A 13745-nucleotide genomic window follows, 5' to 3' on the forward strand; every position below is an offset into this window, starting at 1 on the left:
ATCTGCACTTCTGCCCCGGGTCACAAGTGTGTGGTGTCTCCAATGTGGCTGTCTACATCTCCAAACCTCCAAATACCCTGTTCCACCTTGTGATGTCATGTGGTGGTATTTTACAAGTTAACAGCTACCCTTCATCTTTTGTTCAGTTGAGATTAGCAATTCCAGGTCTGAAAATATGCAAATGATTCTCATGAAGGTGTGTGGAGTTTTGTATTACCGCGTGAATTTTCAGTTTGAGAGAAGAACTCAGCCTAAATATGAAGGGTTTTTGTGTTAAACATGTGTGAATGAAACAAAAAATAAATAAACAAAACTCCAGGCATGTTTGTGATGATGAAACATTACAACATAGATCAGAAAATAGGGTAACACGGGCCCTTTAATGCGGTGTTGTTTCAACCCCGCGCTAATCAGTATTTATCCGACTTACACCTTACACTTGACAGGGACCCTTTGAGCCGCTCTAACGACCCTCTCAGGAAAACCCCCTTTAGTCCTGTCCCTTCAGCCCTGCCCCTTTAGTCCCGTCCCTTAGCCCGCCGTGCGCTCCTGTGATGGGGTAACTCCGCCGCATTATCGTCTCCATCAGAAGAGCCCTGACCCGCGGCCGCGCACAAACACATGAATCATGAATGAGCCGAATATGGGCACAGCTCTCCCGGCCGCGTCCAATTACCACCTCAATGAGCGCGCACAAAAGCCCCCTCTGAATACTGCTGCAGTCAATAACAATAACACAATAACTGCACACACGTTTACTCACATGTACACGACACTATACAAGCCGTGGAAGAAGTATGTTCAAAGGTGTACCACGTAACTTTGCCTGAAGTGTTACATGGTATGACTTTAAACTGATAACTATTGCATTTCTTTCGTTCACATGTTCATGTCAGGTTTAATAGGAGTTTAATGTCTGATGTTGTGAAATAAGTTTTATTTATTTATTTTATTTATTTATTTATTTATTTAAAAGGGACAATGCATATTCATGAACATATACTTGTAAATACGCCAGAATTAAGGCTACTTTTCCTCTGTAGTCACTGGCAGGTCAGAGAGATAGAGACATAAAACATAAGAACATAAAACGCGTCACAATAGACAAACACACAAGCAGGACGTACAACACTGACATTTACATAGGAGCAGAACATTAGTGATCACAGATCTGGTTTCTCTTAAGCCATCGCTTCAGATTAGTTTTAAATGAACTGAATGTGGTGGAATCTCTTATAGCAGCTGGATGTTGTTCCAGATTTCTGTGCCCTTGACTGATCACACCTGTTGACTGAAAGTTGTGCGTCTATAGGGTTTTGCACAGTCGCCTCTGATAGAGGCTCTTGTTCCCCGACCACTAGTGCTGGACCTGGGCTTAATGAACTCACCCAGAGCTGGTGGAGCGAGTCCATTTAAGACTTTGTAGACTGAGCAGGTGAGTTTAAATTTTTGAAAATTTCCCAAACTTAAGATATTATACTTCTGTAGTATGAGACAGTGATGAAACGATAAAGATTTCCTATCAAATATCTTTAACGCTTTTTTAAAAAGTGATTCTATTATTTTTAAGGTTGTCATGCTTGTTAGTGACCAGTTAGTAATGCTGTATTCAATATGAGAGAGAATCATGCTGTGGAGAAATATTTTAGATGCATTTTCTGGCAATGATGCTCTAATTTGCCTAAAATTGTGAATATTAAAATTAACAATTTTTGATATGTTTTTTACATCTTTTTTAAAAGTTACCAAAATTTGGATACCGTCCAACCCTAACATATACAAGTCAGCTTTGAATTGGAGCCTAATTTCTAATATAAAGGTGCGCTATGTAACTTTTCTTGTGGACAGTCCTGAATCGCTTTGCCTAAAATGTTACGCAGTATGAGTTTAAACATATCAATATTGCGTTTATTTTGTTGCACGTTTACTCATGTATAGGCCACATTGGAAGCTATGGAAGAAGTATGTTCAAAGGTGTATTGTGTAACTTTGCCTAGAATGTTACAGTATGACTTTATACTCATGTATATTGCTTTTATTTTGTTACACATTTACTCAAATGTACACAACACTTTGGAAGATATGCAAGAAGCATGTTTAAAGGTGTATTGTGTAACTTTTTGCTTTGCCTAGAATATAACACCGTATGACTTTAAAATAATGTATATGGCCTTTTTTTTCTTTTTTTGTATTACACATTTACTTACATGTTCAAGTCAGTTTTGATCGGAGTCTAATGCCTGATGTTATGAAGTAAACTTGATAAAAGTGTACTGTGTTATTTTGCCTGAAATGTTACACAGTATGACTTTAAACTAATCTATATTGCGTTTATTTATTTATTATTTTGTTACACGTTTACTCACATGTATACACCACTTTTGAAGATATGAAGTGAGCATATTTAAAGAGGCACTATGTAACTTTTTTGGTGATATGTCCTGAATTTCTTTACCTGAAAAGTTCCACAATATGATTTTAAATAAGTCTAATGTCTGATGCTATGAAGTAAGCATGTTTAAAGGTGCGTTATGTAACTTTTCGGGTTCTGCCACTTGTCTGTTTCCATGGAGACGATATTGGTTTGCCTGGAATATTACATGTGCGTTTATTGTTTTAAAAAAAAAAAATAATAATACAACTTGAAAAACAGTCTCGGTGTCACTACCCGCTTGTCATAAAGTTTAATGCCGTACTGTGGAACATTCCAGACACAGCAATAACTCCATGGAAACGAGCAGGTGGTGTACTCTTAAAAATGACACAGTTAAATCATATATTGACTACGCTACAAACTGTAATGTTGATTGAGTCGCAGCTTTCATTTTTACATTTTGTTTTGTTTATTTGTTTGTTTATCAAAATTTTCATGACAAAAATCCGTGCACCTCTCCCCACTTTTATTAATTTATTTTTTTTACTTTACTGTGTATTTCAATCTTTTACTTCTATCCAAATTTTGAAATAAACAGCAAAATAATCTTGCACCTGTTAAGAAATGTGAAAACCAGTTCAAGTACAAATTTTAATCGCATTTAATTTAATTGTTTAGTCTCGCATTTATAACAAATTTTTCCTTTCTACACCACACCATCATCACAGAAACTTTGATCTGGTCCGGCTGTTCCACTCTCCCTTCCTGTGTCTCTAAAAGCCCTGTTCCCTTCTGAGCTCTGTTCTTTTTATTTCCCGTCATCAGAGGATTTTAGAGGTACTTCCTGTTGCCGTCGAGTTTCAAAGAAAGCGTTAGATAATGGTGCAAACGCCTGGGTTTTTCTGGCGTCTCGTTGCTCTAAATAATAAATCCTGTCTGGGCACGGACAACAGGAACTTTGCACTTTGGGTCTCCCTCAGGACCAACTTTGAACTTTTGCTCAGAGAAAAGGTCTTAAGCAGAACAGAGCTTTAAGCCAGGTTACAAAGCTGTACCTTCGTCGGGCCTGTACACAGGCCTGTAATAGAGCTGCATTTTGTCTCATTTGTACTTGAGATTTTCATTCTTTCTCACACGGTTAAAGACGTGTTATGTAACTTTTCAGGTTGAGAGTTCGCCACCTGATTGTCGCCATGGAGATGCGACTGTTTTGACATTTTTATCACACTGGCCACGTTTACAAGATGTTTTTTAATTCCAAATTAATTGTTTGCCTTCGAGTTTGCATGGATATAATAATTCCGAATTGAGGTTCACTTGGGGAACACGTTAAATCAGCTTTATTTAATTCCGTTCAGTGTCTCGGGGTGGGGAGGGTTCTGATCGGACAGAGACACCAACGTATTTACGTCGACTGGAAGAAAACACACACTTCAGCTGCTACAGGCTTTTCTGTCATCTCGGTTTGTCATTAAGCCACAGACGCGAACACGATCCAAACTTTTTTCGCAGTCATTCCAATCCCACATCCCGCTTGAGCAGTGAATGAAAGTCCGAAGTGAGGTCGTCGGGATCAGAAGGGTGACCCAATGAGCATGCGCTGAACAACTGGAATTATTTTTAAGAAGAAAAATGAATTTGGTTTCAAAATCGGAATTAACCAGAATTTCTTTTTATTCAGAATTAAACTTTTTATTTTATTTTATTTTATTTTTCGGAATTAAAGCTCTCATGTTAATGTGTCAACTTAAAGGCTAGGAGTTGTTAGTACGACCTGTTGACTCTCAAATCAAGCTTTGCACCATAAAAATTGTTTTTCATACTTTATGAAGTAGGAATACACCAATACTGATACCGCTAAAGAATATTGTCACCAATACCGAACAATTAACTGGATGGAATATCGATTCAGTCATATTCTTTAAACCGATTTCCTAGTTGGGGCCTTTATGAGATGGAGTAAGATTTTCTACAGACAGATTTTGTCATAATGTTTTCATAATGTTTGAACTTTTATTCATACAAAGCTGTTCAATAGTTATTTAAAGAATAAAGAACAGTTACATAACAAAAGTTCACTAAGTTTTTAAGGAAATAAGTGTCATTTTCTGTCCCTACACTGGTATCGTTTAATATCGGGTATGAGCACACTGAAAATGTACACCTATATGAATTAAAAAGTTCAGAAAATTTAAGAAATGTGAGGACAACTGCTAACAATTTTAACTTAATGTGAGACTAAACACCCAAACTGTGATCCGTACTTCAAACTCCGATCCTACAGCCAGGTGTTTGTATCAGAAACAGCTCTGCGTGATGTCATGTAGTACTTCAAATAGCAGTGGCCAAAATTCCCCCCAGACTTCCACGTAAATATAAACTCACCCCGAACATTTGCCGCAGGTCGGGGTCCCTGAAGCGAAAGGGGATGTTGGAGACGTGTAACCTTTTGGGCTGCTGCTTCTCTGAGGAGTCTGAGTGCTGGAGCTGCAGAGGCTGGGAGCCCTCTGTCTGTGACACGTCATCTGTCTGGAAGGGAAACAAACAAGACAACACGTTCATAACTGTTTACACTGGGACTAATGATACATGCATTTAAGAACAATAATGAAGGCAGTCAGGCTTGGATGGAAGATGATGGCAAAGTGAGACTTCGAAATATGGATATCTGAAAGGTGAAACTGATTTGAGTTCATGTGATATCACAAAATTTGGCATTTCTGGAATGAGAAGTATCTGAAAACAACCAGAGTAAGTGAGTCTCAAGTCTTTGACTTCAAGTCCGAGTCAAGACCCAAGTCAACTACAGGCAAGTCCAAGTCAAGTCTTGAGTCACTGACCCATAAGTCCAAGTCAAGTCCAAGTCGTCTGCTTTGAGCTTCAAGTCATTTCAAGTTTTTACACCAATTTTTGCAATTTAGTACTTCAGTTTCATCCAGAGTAACAAACAGAAGTGGGAGGGACATGTTCCAGTTTGCTTCTGTAAAAGTAAGTACTGATTTGGTCTCGATGGGCTGTGGTCTCAGTCTTGTCTCGGTCTCGACTCTCAAGCTGTTTTCAGGCCAGTCAGAACGGTGCCAGTGCCTGTCCCCACACCAGTTCCACTGGGAACCAAAGTCCTCACCAGTGAATGACCCACGTTCATACTATTTACGTGAACCCATGACACGTCATCAACAGAGGGTGTGGATTTGCCACCAAATAAAAACAAGGCCATACGAAAACGGATGTCACAGGGAGGAAAATAACAATCATGGATCACATCATTGATACCAACAAGCATTTGTACTTATACAAGTGAGTATTTATGTCAGGTGAACACGGATACATGGAAGACAAACGGTACGTAATAGTTTTTGTAGACTTGAAACTTTTAATTTCATATGTGACAGTGTCAATTGCTCTTTGTTTGTTTATTTTACTGCATGTGACCCGGATGAAGGTGCTGACATCTACTGTGTCATCTCGGTTTGCCTAGAAAAAACAAGTTTTACGGAAACCAACTTTTCAGTTCCCAAACGCTCTGATTTCTGGCGTGAACATGGGAGTCGGTTTAAGATTAGGTGCAGGAACCGGCACAGGCACTGTTCTCTGTCGGCCTGAAAACACCTTCAGAGGTCTTGGTCTTGTCTTGGTCTCAGGACCCTGTGGTCTCGGACAGGTCTTGGTCTCGATTAGTGCTCTCTTGACTACAATACTACATTCTAAAAACCCCAAAAACACCAATTAAAAACTCATGCTGGGAAAGATAGGAGAAAATACCAAATACTACCTAAAATTCTGTAGGTTAAAATAACTGGAAGGTAACTGAAGTTGCGATTTTTGGTACTAAATAATAAAATAAAAAGAAATTCCACTCAGCCAATCCATGAGTCTTAGATTGAGGACAAAAGTGCACTGATCATCTGTTATATTTGAAAGTTGAAACTCATGAAGCCTTCAAAAGTGTGGTGAAGAACAGGCCCCTGGTTTATGGTAAATATTTCTGTAATTACTGGCCATCGAGTTTCAAAGAAAACTGATGTTGTGCCAAAAGTTAAAAGCACTTAACAGGAGATAGTAAAGTCGGTATATGAGCCTGTATCATAAAAACAACATCGGGCTCAGAGGGTTTTACTGGGAAATGTACAGAGAGGATCCAAACAACTCAACAATGAACCCAAGAGCATCACACAATGTCAATAAAATCCTGTGTTTGTAGAGTCTTCATCTATAGGAGCTTTGAAAGAGGCTGAGTTCATTTAGTTTAGTTCACCTGAGCAGAAAACATTTGATTCACAAAAGAAAGAAGTGAGAAAATGTGAAGTGCTGCTATCCTTTTTCAAATAAGTAAGTACGTTTAGGGCTACATATATGCACAAATATTTTGTCGTCGTATAAACAAGGAACTCAAATAGATAAAACCAGGTTTAAATGTCCTGAAATTATGTCCAAAATCAAAATATCAACAGCATTTTCAATTCAAATAAATATGAATTACTGTACGCATATAGTATAGAACAGACATGTCAAACTCAGGCCTGGGAACAAAATTTGTCCCGCGACATAATTATATTTGGCCCGCGAGATCATACTTAGTCCCAGTTTTTAATTTCAGCCGTCTGTGAATTTGAGTTTGACAACCCTGGCACAGAAAATAAGTATGACAACGCCAGTAAAAACAATAAAAATACTACAATTAGCAATAGACAATAAAGCACAAACTCAATTCTCATAAAAGCTGTTTTTATACAAGACTTAAAAGAATTAAGTAAACTTACTGTGCACTGGAAAAAAATATATCTAGTTAAATTAAAATGACTTAACTTAAGAACATTTGACTTTATTTGAGTCGATTCAACTTGACAAGTAAAATGATCTACCAATGTGTGTTTTTCTTAATTCAAGCGTGGATTTAGTTTCTTATTTTAAGTGCAAAAAGTTGTTGTTTTTCTTATTTTAAGTGTAGCAAGATGTATTTTCATATTTTAAGTACAAAACGTCTTATTCCACTGGCAGATAGTTTTTCTTTTTCAGTGAAATTTACTCAAATCATGATCAAACTTTCTTAATTCAAGTCATCTTAACTTGGCTAGATTTTGTTTTTTGCAGTTTGAGGGAAAGGGCATCCCAAAATTTAAAGTCTGGTCGCCATGGCTTTTTGAACGTTTGAACAAAAACAGAAACAGATGCAAAGTTAAAGCTACATTGTGTAACTTTTCTGGTTGCGTCAGTGAGGAGAGAGAGAGGAGACAATAGCCAGTCTATGCGTACGTTTCATCTTCTTCCAAAACCCGTTGAATTCCAGTCTTCTAATCTAAAACAGTGATTCTTTCAGCAGTGACTGACTGAACCCATAACTGCACAGAGACCCACAGCATCAGCTAAAATTTCCAATGCACTCAAATGTGAAGTGTGAATGGCGTAAATAATAAAAGAGTGTCATTTTTCACTCAGGCCTGAAAGCCGTCCACAAACAGACTGTGACTTATGGCCCCGAGCTGAACGCCGCATTACAGGGAGACTTATTCATCTGATGCACTTAGCTCCATGCCAGAGCGCGGGCTACCGACTCTGCCGACTACACTGTAAAACCACATTATCCGCGATGATGTTTCTCAGACTGTGGGGCGCGGGCTGCCTCTGGTGGTACATGAGTTTTGATTTATTTAGAGACAAATGCTGCAAAAAAAGTTAAGATTTCTTATCAAGTAATGTGGTCCACCAATGGAATAAGACTTTTTGTACATAAAATATAAAAATACAGATAAGATAAGAAAAGAAAAACAACAACTCTTTGTATTTTAAGTCATTTTAACTTACCTAGATATGACATTTTATAGAGAATATATTACTGATTTTGTTCTCCTTTCGGTTACTCATTATTTAAAACTATCTTAGGTTTATATCAAGTTGTACACAGAAAGCCAAGTAGTAGTTTACGCCGGACATATCGATATGTTCGATCTTTTCTCTCAGCTCCAGCTCGAACTGTTCGACCAAATCGCAAGGTTTAAAAGTTCACAACTCACTATTCATGTTCTCATACTATATGAACGACTTCAACAGTGTGAAACCCTCACGAGAGGCAAATGGATTTCAGACAAGTTTGATATTCTTGTGACCTATGATTGCCGATCGGAGCTGGGTATTAAACTGTTCTCATTACTCTTTGTTTACTACACAAAGCACGGCACACGACTGAGCCAAAACAGTAACACAAGTGAAAAATTGGCTCAACAAGGGCCAGAAACTGTACAGTGTGGCTGGCTTTGTGTAGTATTTATTTGAGGATCCTAACATTTCTAATGGCGAGCACACAATCTGTGTACCACTGAGATCAAGTCTTTTAAAGTCTCACTCTGGAACCTTCTCCTGGGACATAGGTGGATGTTATGGCATTATTAATCTGATGCACTTGACTTTTTGTACTTAAAATACGAAAACAACACTTTGTATTTTAAGTTATTTTATCTTACCAAGATCTGGCTTTTTGCAGGGAATATATTACTGATTTTGTTCTACTTTTGGTTAATCATTATTTAAAACTATCTTAAGTTTACATCTAGTTGTACACAGAAATCCAAGTATTAGTTTATGCCGGACATATCGATATGTTTGATCTTATCTCTCAACCTCAGCTCAAACTGTTCGACCAAATCGCAGGGTTTAAAAGTTCACAGCTCACAAGTCATGTTCTCACACTATGTGAATGACTTTATCAGTGCAAAATCCTCACTAGAGGCGACTGGATTTCAAACAGGTTTGATATTCTTGCGACCTACGATTGCCAGTCGGTAGCTGGTCGTGAGGTATTAATCGGTTCTTGTTACTCCGTGTTTACTACACGAAGCATAACACACGATTAAGGCAAAACTACTGCTAATCCTAAAAACAGCTGTGAAAAATCGTCTCAAAAAGGGCCAAAAATTGCACAGTGTAGGTCCGACTTTAGGTAGTACTTCTTTGAGGATCTAAACATTTCTAGTGGCAATCATGCAATCTACATACATGCCTCACTCTGGAACCTTCTCCTGGGACATAGGTGGACGTTATGGTATTATTAATCTGATGCACTTTGCTCAATACCAGAGCGTGGGCCACTGACTACACTGTAAAACGACATTATCCATGCCACTATTTCTCAAACTGTGATGCGCAGGGTCGTCTACAGTTTGAGAATTTGTTTTATTTTGAGATAAACATATCACTGATTTTGTTCTTCTTAGGGGCAATCGTTATTTAGAACTACCTTGTCCAGGTTTAGATGTGGTGCTACCAAGACAAATTTCATCTTAGGAAGAAAAGTATGAGAACCGTAACATTTCTGGTGGCAAGCTCTCAGTCTGAAAAAGGATGTTAAAGCCATACTTTGGAACCTTCTCCAGTGATTTTATGTCATGTGAAGCATTCCAGCCAAACAATGAGATTTCCATCGAGGAGCTCAAATTATGAATTTGGTCTGTGGAAAGGCAAGTCCATTTACAAGGAGGCTTTTTAAGTTATGGAAGCTGAGTAAAAACACCCATGACAAATTGCAGTTCTCTTTGGTTCAAACGTTACAAAGTCGGGCTTTAAATTGTTTTCAGAATTTGATATTTTGACTATAAGTTTGATTTTATTGCTTATGAAGAACATTACTTCACTAGTTTGATGACATTTTTGGGGTTAGGGCAGTTTTCTTACCCCAATGAAAAGCAGGATACTCTGGTAAAGAAGTAATGAATTGAAACCATCCATCATATTTAAACTCCACTAAAAACGATTCAAATTATAATTCATAATTCATCATATTTCACGTTCTAACTCTTGTGATTGTAAGTCATGATGGTGAGTTTTGCAGTGTAAGCCTCCCCTCAGCGCAGACATCATTATGCGACCGCCAGCTGACGTTTTCCGAACAAATGATCCGGACGGGAGACACTGATGGATTCTGGGATTGCGGCGGCCATGATGGATCTGCGGACAGGACGGGGCTTGTCTACGCGCATGGACCTGCGTCGTTGTCGTGTGTTTCCCCGGATACTCTTTGGTCATCGGCTCAATCAAACGTCAATGAGCAGCGTGGGGGAGATCTGTCAAACTATTGGCTTTGTGCGTGACGGGCAGTTTGTGGAGACAGGATTGGGTTTGGTTCAACAGTCGATTTAATTTCAGTTTATTTTTGTAGTACAGCAAATCATCATAATAATATGTCAGTTTTAAATAGCGCTTTTTTTGATCTCTCTCTTTCTTTGAAATCATAACCGAAGTTGCGTCACATGACACTTTTTTTTTTTACTTAAAAAGCCATTAAACACCCTCCTGAAGCTTTACTCCGCCTCTAAGTAAAATCTGAAAATTGCCCGGCGGGTTGTGAGGCGAGCTCTGGAGTGATGATTGACAGCCGATCGACAGCCACAACAATCCAACACGGTGCGAAACGGTGTGCTTTGAACTTTGAAACAGAGTGGACATTTGAGCTCAGATCACGCCGTTTCTCTTTTCTCCAGACACGGCGGGACATCGCGGTGCCAGGTCGGGGTCGGGGCTGAGAGGGGCTCCTCATGTACCTCCCGTAGACGCCAGTGGCTGCGCTCCTCACGTAATAACCTGCATCTGACTCATTGGGGGGCGTTAGTCCAACCCGACAAATCAAACATCCTGGCCGTAGGTGATCCTAAAGAGTCCGTTACAGACACAACTTTTGACCCAGAAGTCAGATTGTTATGCAAATATGCACTAAAACACCAAAATAAGACCAGGGATTTGTATATATTTCTATTTTAGACTCACCCAATCCCGTTTTCTCCAACTCTGCACAATTAGCAAAATCAAAACCATCTTCTCCCGTCATGATCTTGAGAAAGTCATCCACGCACTTCTTCTCCCGTCTAGACTATCACAACTCCCTCCTCTCTGGCCTCGACTCCAACAGACATCAACACATTACCTGTTTCACTTCCCTTCACTGGCTGCCTGTGTGTTTTAGAATTGATCTGAAGATTTTACTGATCAGTTTTAGAGCTCGTTTAGGTCTTGCACCAAGTTACGTTTCAGAACTTTCAACCCCGTACGAGCCTCCCGCAGTTTTAGATCCTCAGGCAGGTCCCTGTTCGCTGTTCCAGGGTCCAGGCTCCGGACGAAGGCTGATGGAGCCTTTTCAGTCCAGGCACCTCAGCTTTGGAACCAGGAAATGTTTTTTTGTTTGTTTTTTAATCACTTCTTAAAACTCATTTATTTTATTTATTGGTCTTCTTTTAACTGGTTGTAGCTTGATTTTATCCCTTATTTATTTTTATTATACTTATTTTTTTTTATTATTATTATTATTATTTTTTTTTTTTTATATTACATTTATTTTTATTTATTTATTTATATTATACTTATTTTTATTTATTTGTTTATATTATACTTATTTTTTATTTATTTGTTTATATTAAACTTATTTTTATGTATTTGTTTATATTATATTTGTTTATTTATTATAATTAATTGGATTGTTTGCATCATTGTCTGTTTTTGTGTGGTTTCCGTTTGCTATTTTTATGCTTTTAATATTGTTTAATATTATTTAAGGTATTAAGATGTATTTATTAATTTATTATTATTATTATTATTATTATTATTATTATTATTATTATTATTATTATTATTATTATTATTATTATTATATTATTATTATTATTATTATTATTATTATTTACACAGCTAATCAGTAGAAAACAGTAATTTTGGTGTTTAGTGACCCTTTAACCAATAGAATTCGGAATCATTTAAAGCCATAGTATGTAACTTTCTGTAGTCACCTATTTGATTCAGTGGAAATGCAATGGAAAAATTTAAGTTTAAAACCATAGTTTGGAACATTCTCCATGGAGATAGGTAAGTTTAATGCCATACTTTGGAAGATTATAGCCAAAGGATCAATATTTCCATGGAAACAAGCAGCAAGAGTCCCTCCTCCAGACCAGATAAGAGGTTAAGGTTTGTGGAGATGCAAGCACGCTCACAGTAAGGATGCATGTTTTTTTTTATGTTTTTCACTGCAATAAACACAGCAAAAATGTGTCTATATGCATTGTTTATTATGTTTAGAATAGTTTAGATTTCACTGTCCGATAATCAGAAAGTGCACGTTAGTTTGCTAGTTGGTGCTATCTTTACTATCACAGCAAAACTCGACACTTACCTCTGAAAATTGTGAAAAAAAATATGTGTGAATATTTCAGATGTTAGATTGCGTAAGGTAAGCGAGGAATAACTTTGGGTCACTGCAAACTGTTTTAAATGAATGAAGTGTGTTTTTCATGTTTTTAAGAAGAGTAAAAATCCATAAAAATACAGCTCCTTTAAGTTTGGAAAGTGCCTGAATAAGCTGACTGTATTTTTAGCACACTTTGAACATTGTAAAGGGCCTCGGTAATGAACTGTTACTTTCAGGTTTCCTCTTGATAAATAAGGGGGGGGGGGGGAATGCAATTACTTGATAGACCACTAGAGGCCCCTCTTCAGGAACATCCAGTCTCAGTGTTTTGGTCTCGGTGGAATTTGGAGTGATTAAAACCAGCGGAATGAGCTGGGAGGAGAAGGAGGAGAGGTGGAAAAGAGGAGTGAGGGGAAGAGAAGGAGAAGAGGAGAAGTAGAGAAAGAGGAGAGGAGACAAAAGGGAAGGAGAGAGGAGAGGAGGGAGTGAAGAGAGGAGAGGCAAAAGAGAAGAGGAAAGGGGAGAGAGAGAGAGGAGAGGAAAGCAAAAAGGTGGAGAAGAGAAAGGGGGAGTAGATTTGGATAGGAGAGAGGGAGAAGAGGAGGAGAGGAAGAGGTGGAGTAGAGGAGGAGAGGAGGAGCAAGAGGAAAGGGAAGAGAGAAAGAGAGGAGGGGGAGAAGAAGTGGAGAGGAGAGAAGAGGAGGAGAGGAGGGTGAAGAAAGGAGAGGCAAAAAGAAGAGGAACGGGGAGAGAGAGGAGAGAGAAGGTGGAGAAGAGAGGGGGAGGAGAGGTGGAGCAGAGAGAGGGGAGGAGAAGAAGAGGTGGAGTAGAGGAGAGGAGAGGTAGGAGGAGGAGAGGGAAGAGGGGGGTGAAGAGAGGAGAAGAGAGAGAAGGTGGAGAAGTAGAGAAGAGGAGAGGTGGGGATGGAGTAGAGTAGAAGGAAGAGGAGGAGGGGAGGAAAGAGGGAGTAGAGAGAAGGAGGAGATGAGAGGAGAGGACAGGGGAGAGGAGGGTGAAGAGAGGAGAGGAAAAAGAGAGGGAAGAGGGGAGGAGAGGAGAGAGGGGAGGTGGAGAAGAGAGAGGGGGAGGAGTGGGATGAGGAGAAATACAGAAGAGGAGAGGAGATGAGAGGGAGGAGGAGAGAGGGGGAGAAAAGGAAGAGGTGGAGTAGAGGAGAGGTAGGAGAAGGAGAGGAAAGAGGAGGAG

General features: G+C 38.8%; 1 protein-coding gene across 1 annotated transcript in view; it reads right to left on the reverse strand.

Moving 5' to 3' along the window:
• The window catches only part of LOC110161044 (RNA binding fox-1 homolog 3), a 180500-nt gene that overhangs the window by 136315 nt on the left and 30440 nt on the right, over positions 1 to 13745 (reverse strand). The window contains 2 exon segments of the mRNA XM_055152615.1: positions 4760 to 4953; positions 11286 to 11311. Coding sequence (XP_055008590.1) covers positions 4760 to 4953; positions 11286 to 11311 — 220 coding nt within the window.

This window comes from Boleophthalmus pectinirostris, unplaced genomic scaffold (assembly GCF_026225935.1).
Source record: "Boleophthalmus pectinirostris isolate CB_2022bp ecotype Guang Dong unplaced genomic scaffold, ASM2622593v1 HiC_scaffold_17, whole genome shotgun sequence".
Lineage (NCBI taxonomy): Eukaryota > Metazoa > Chordata > Actinopteri > Gobiiformes > Gobiidae > Boleophthalmus > Boleophthalmus pectinirostris.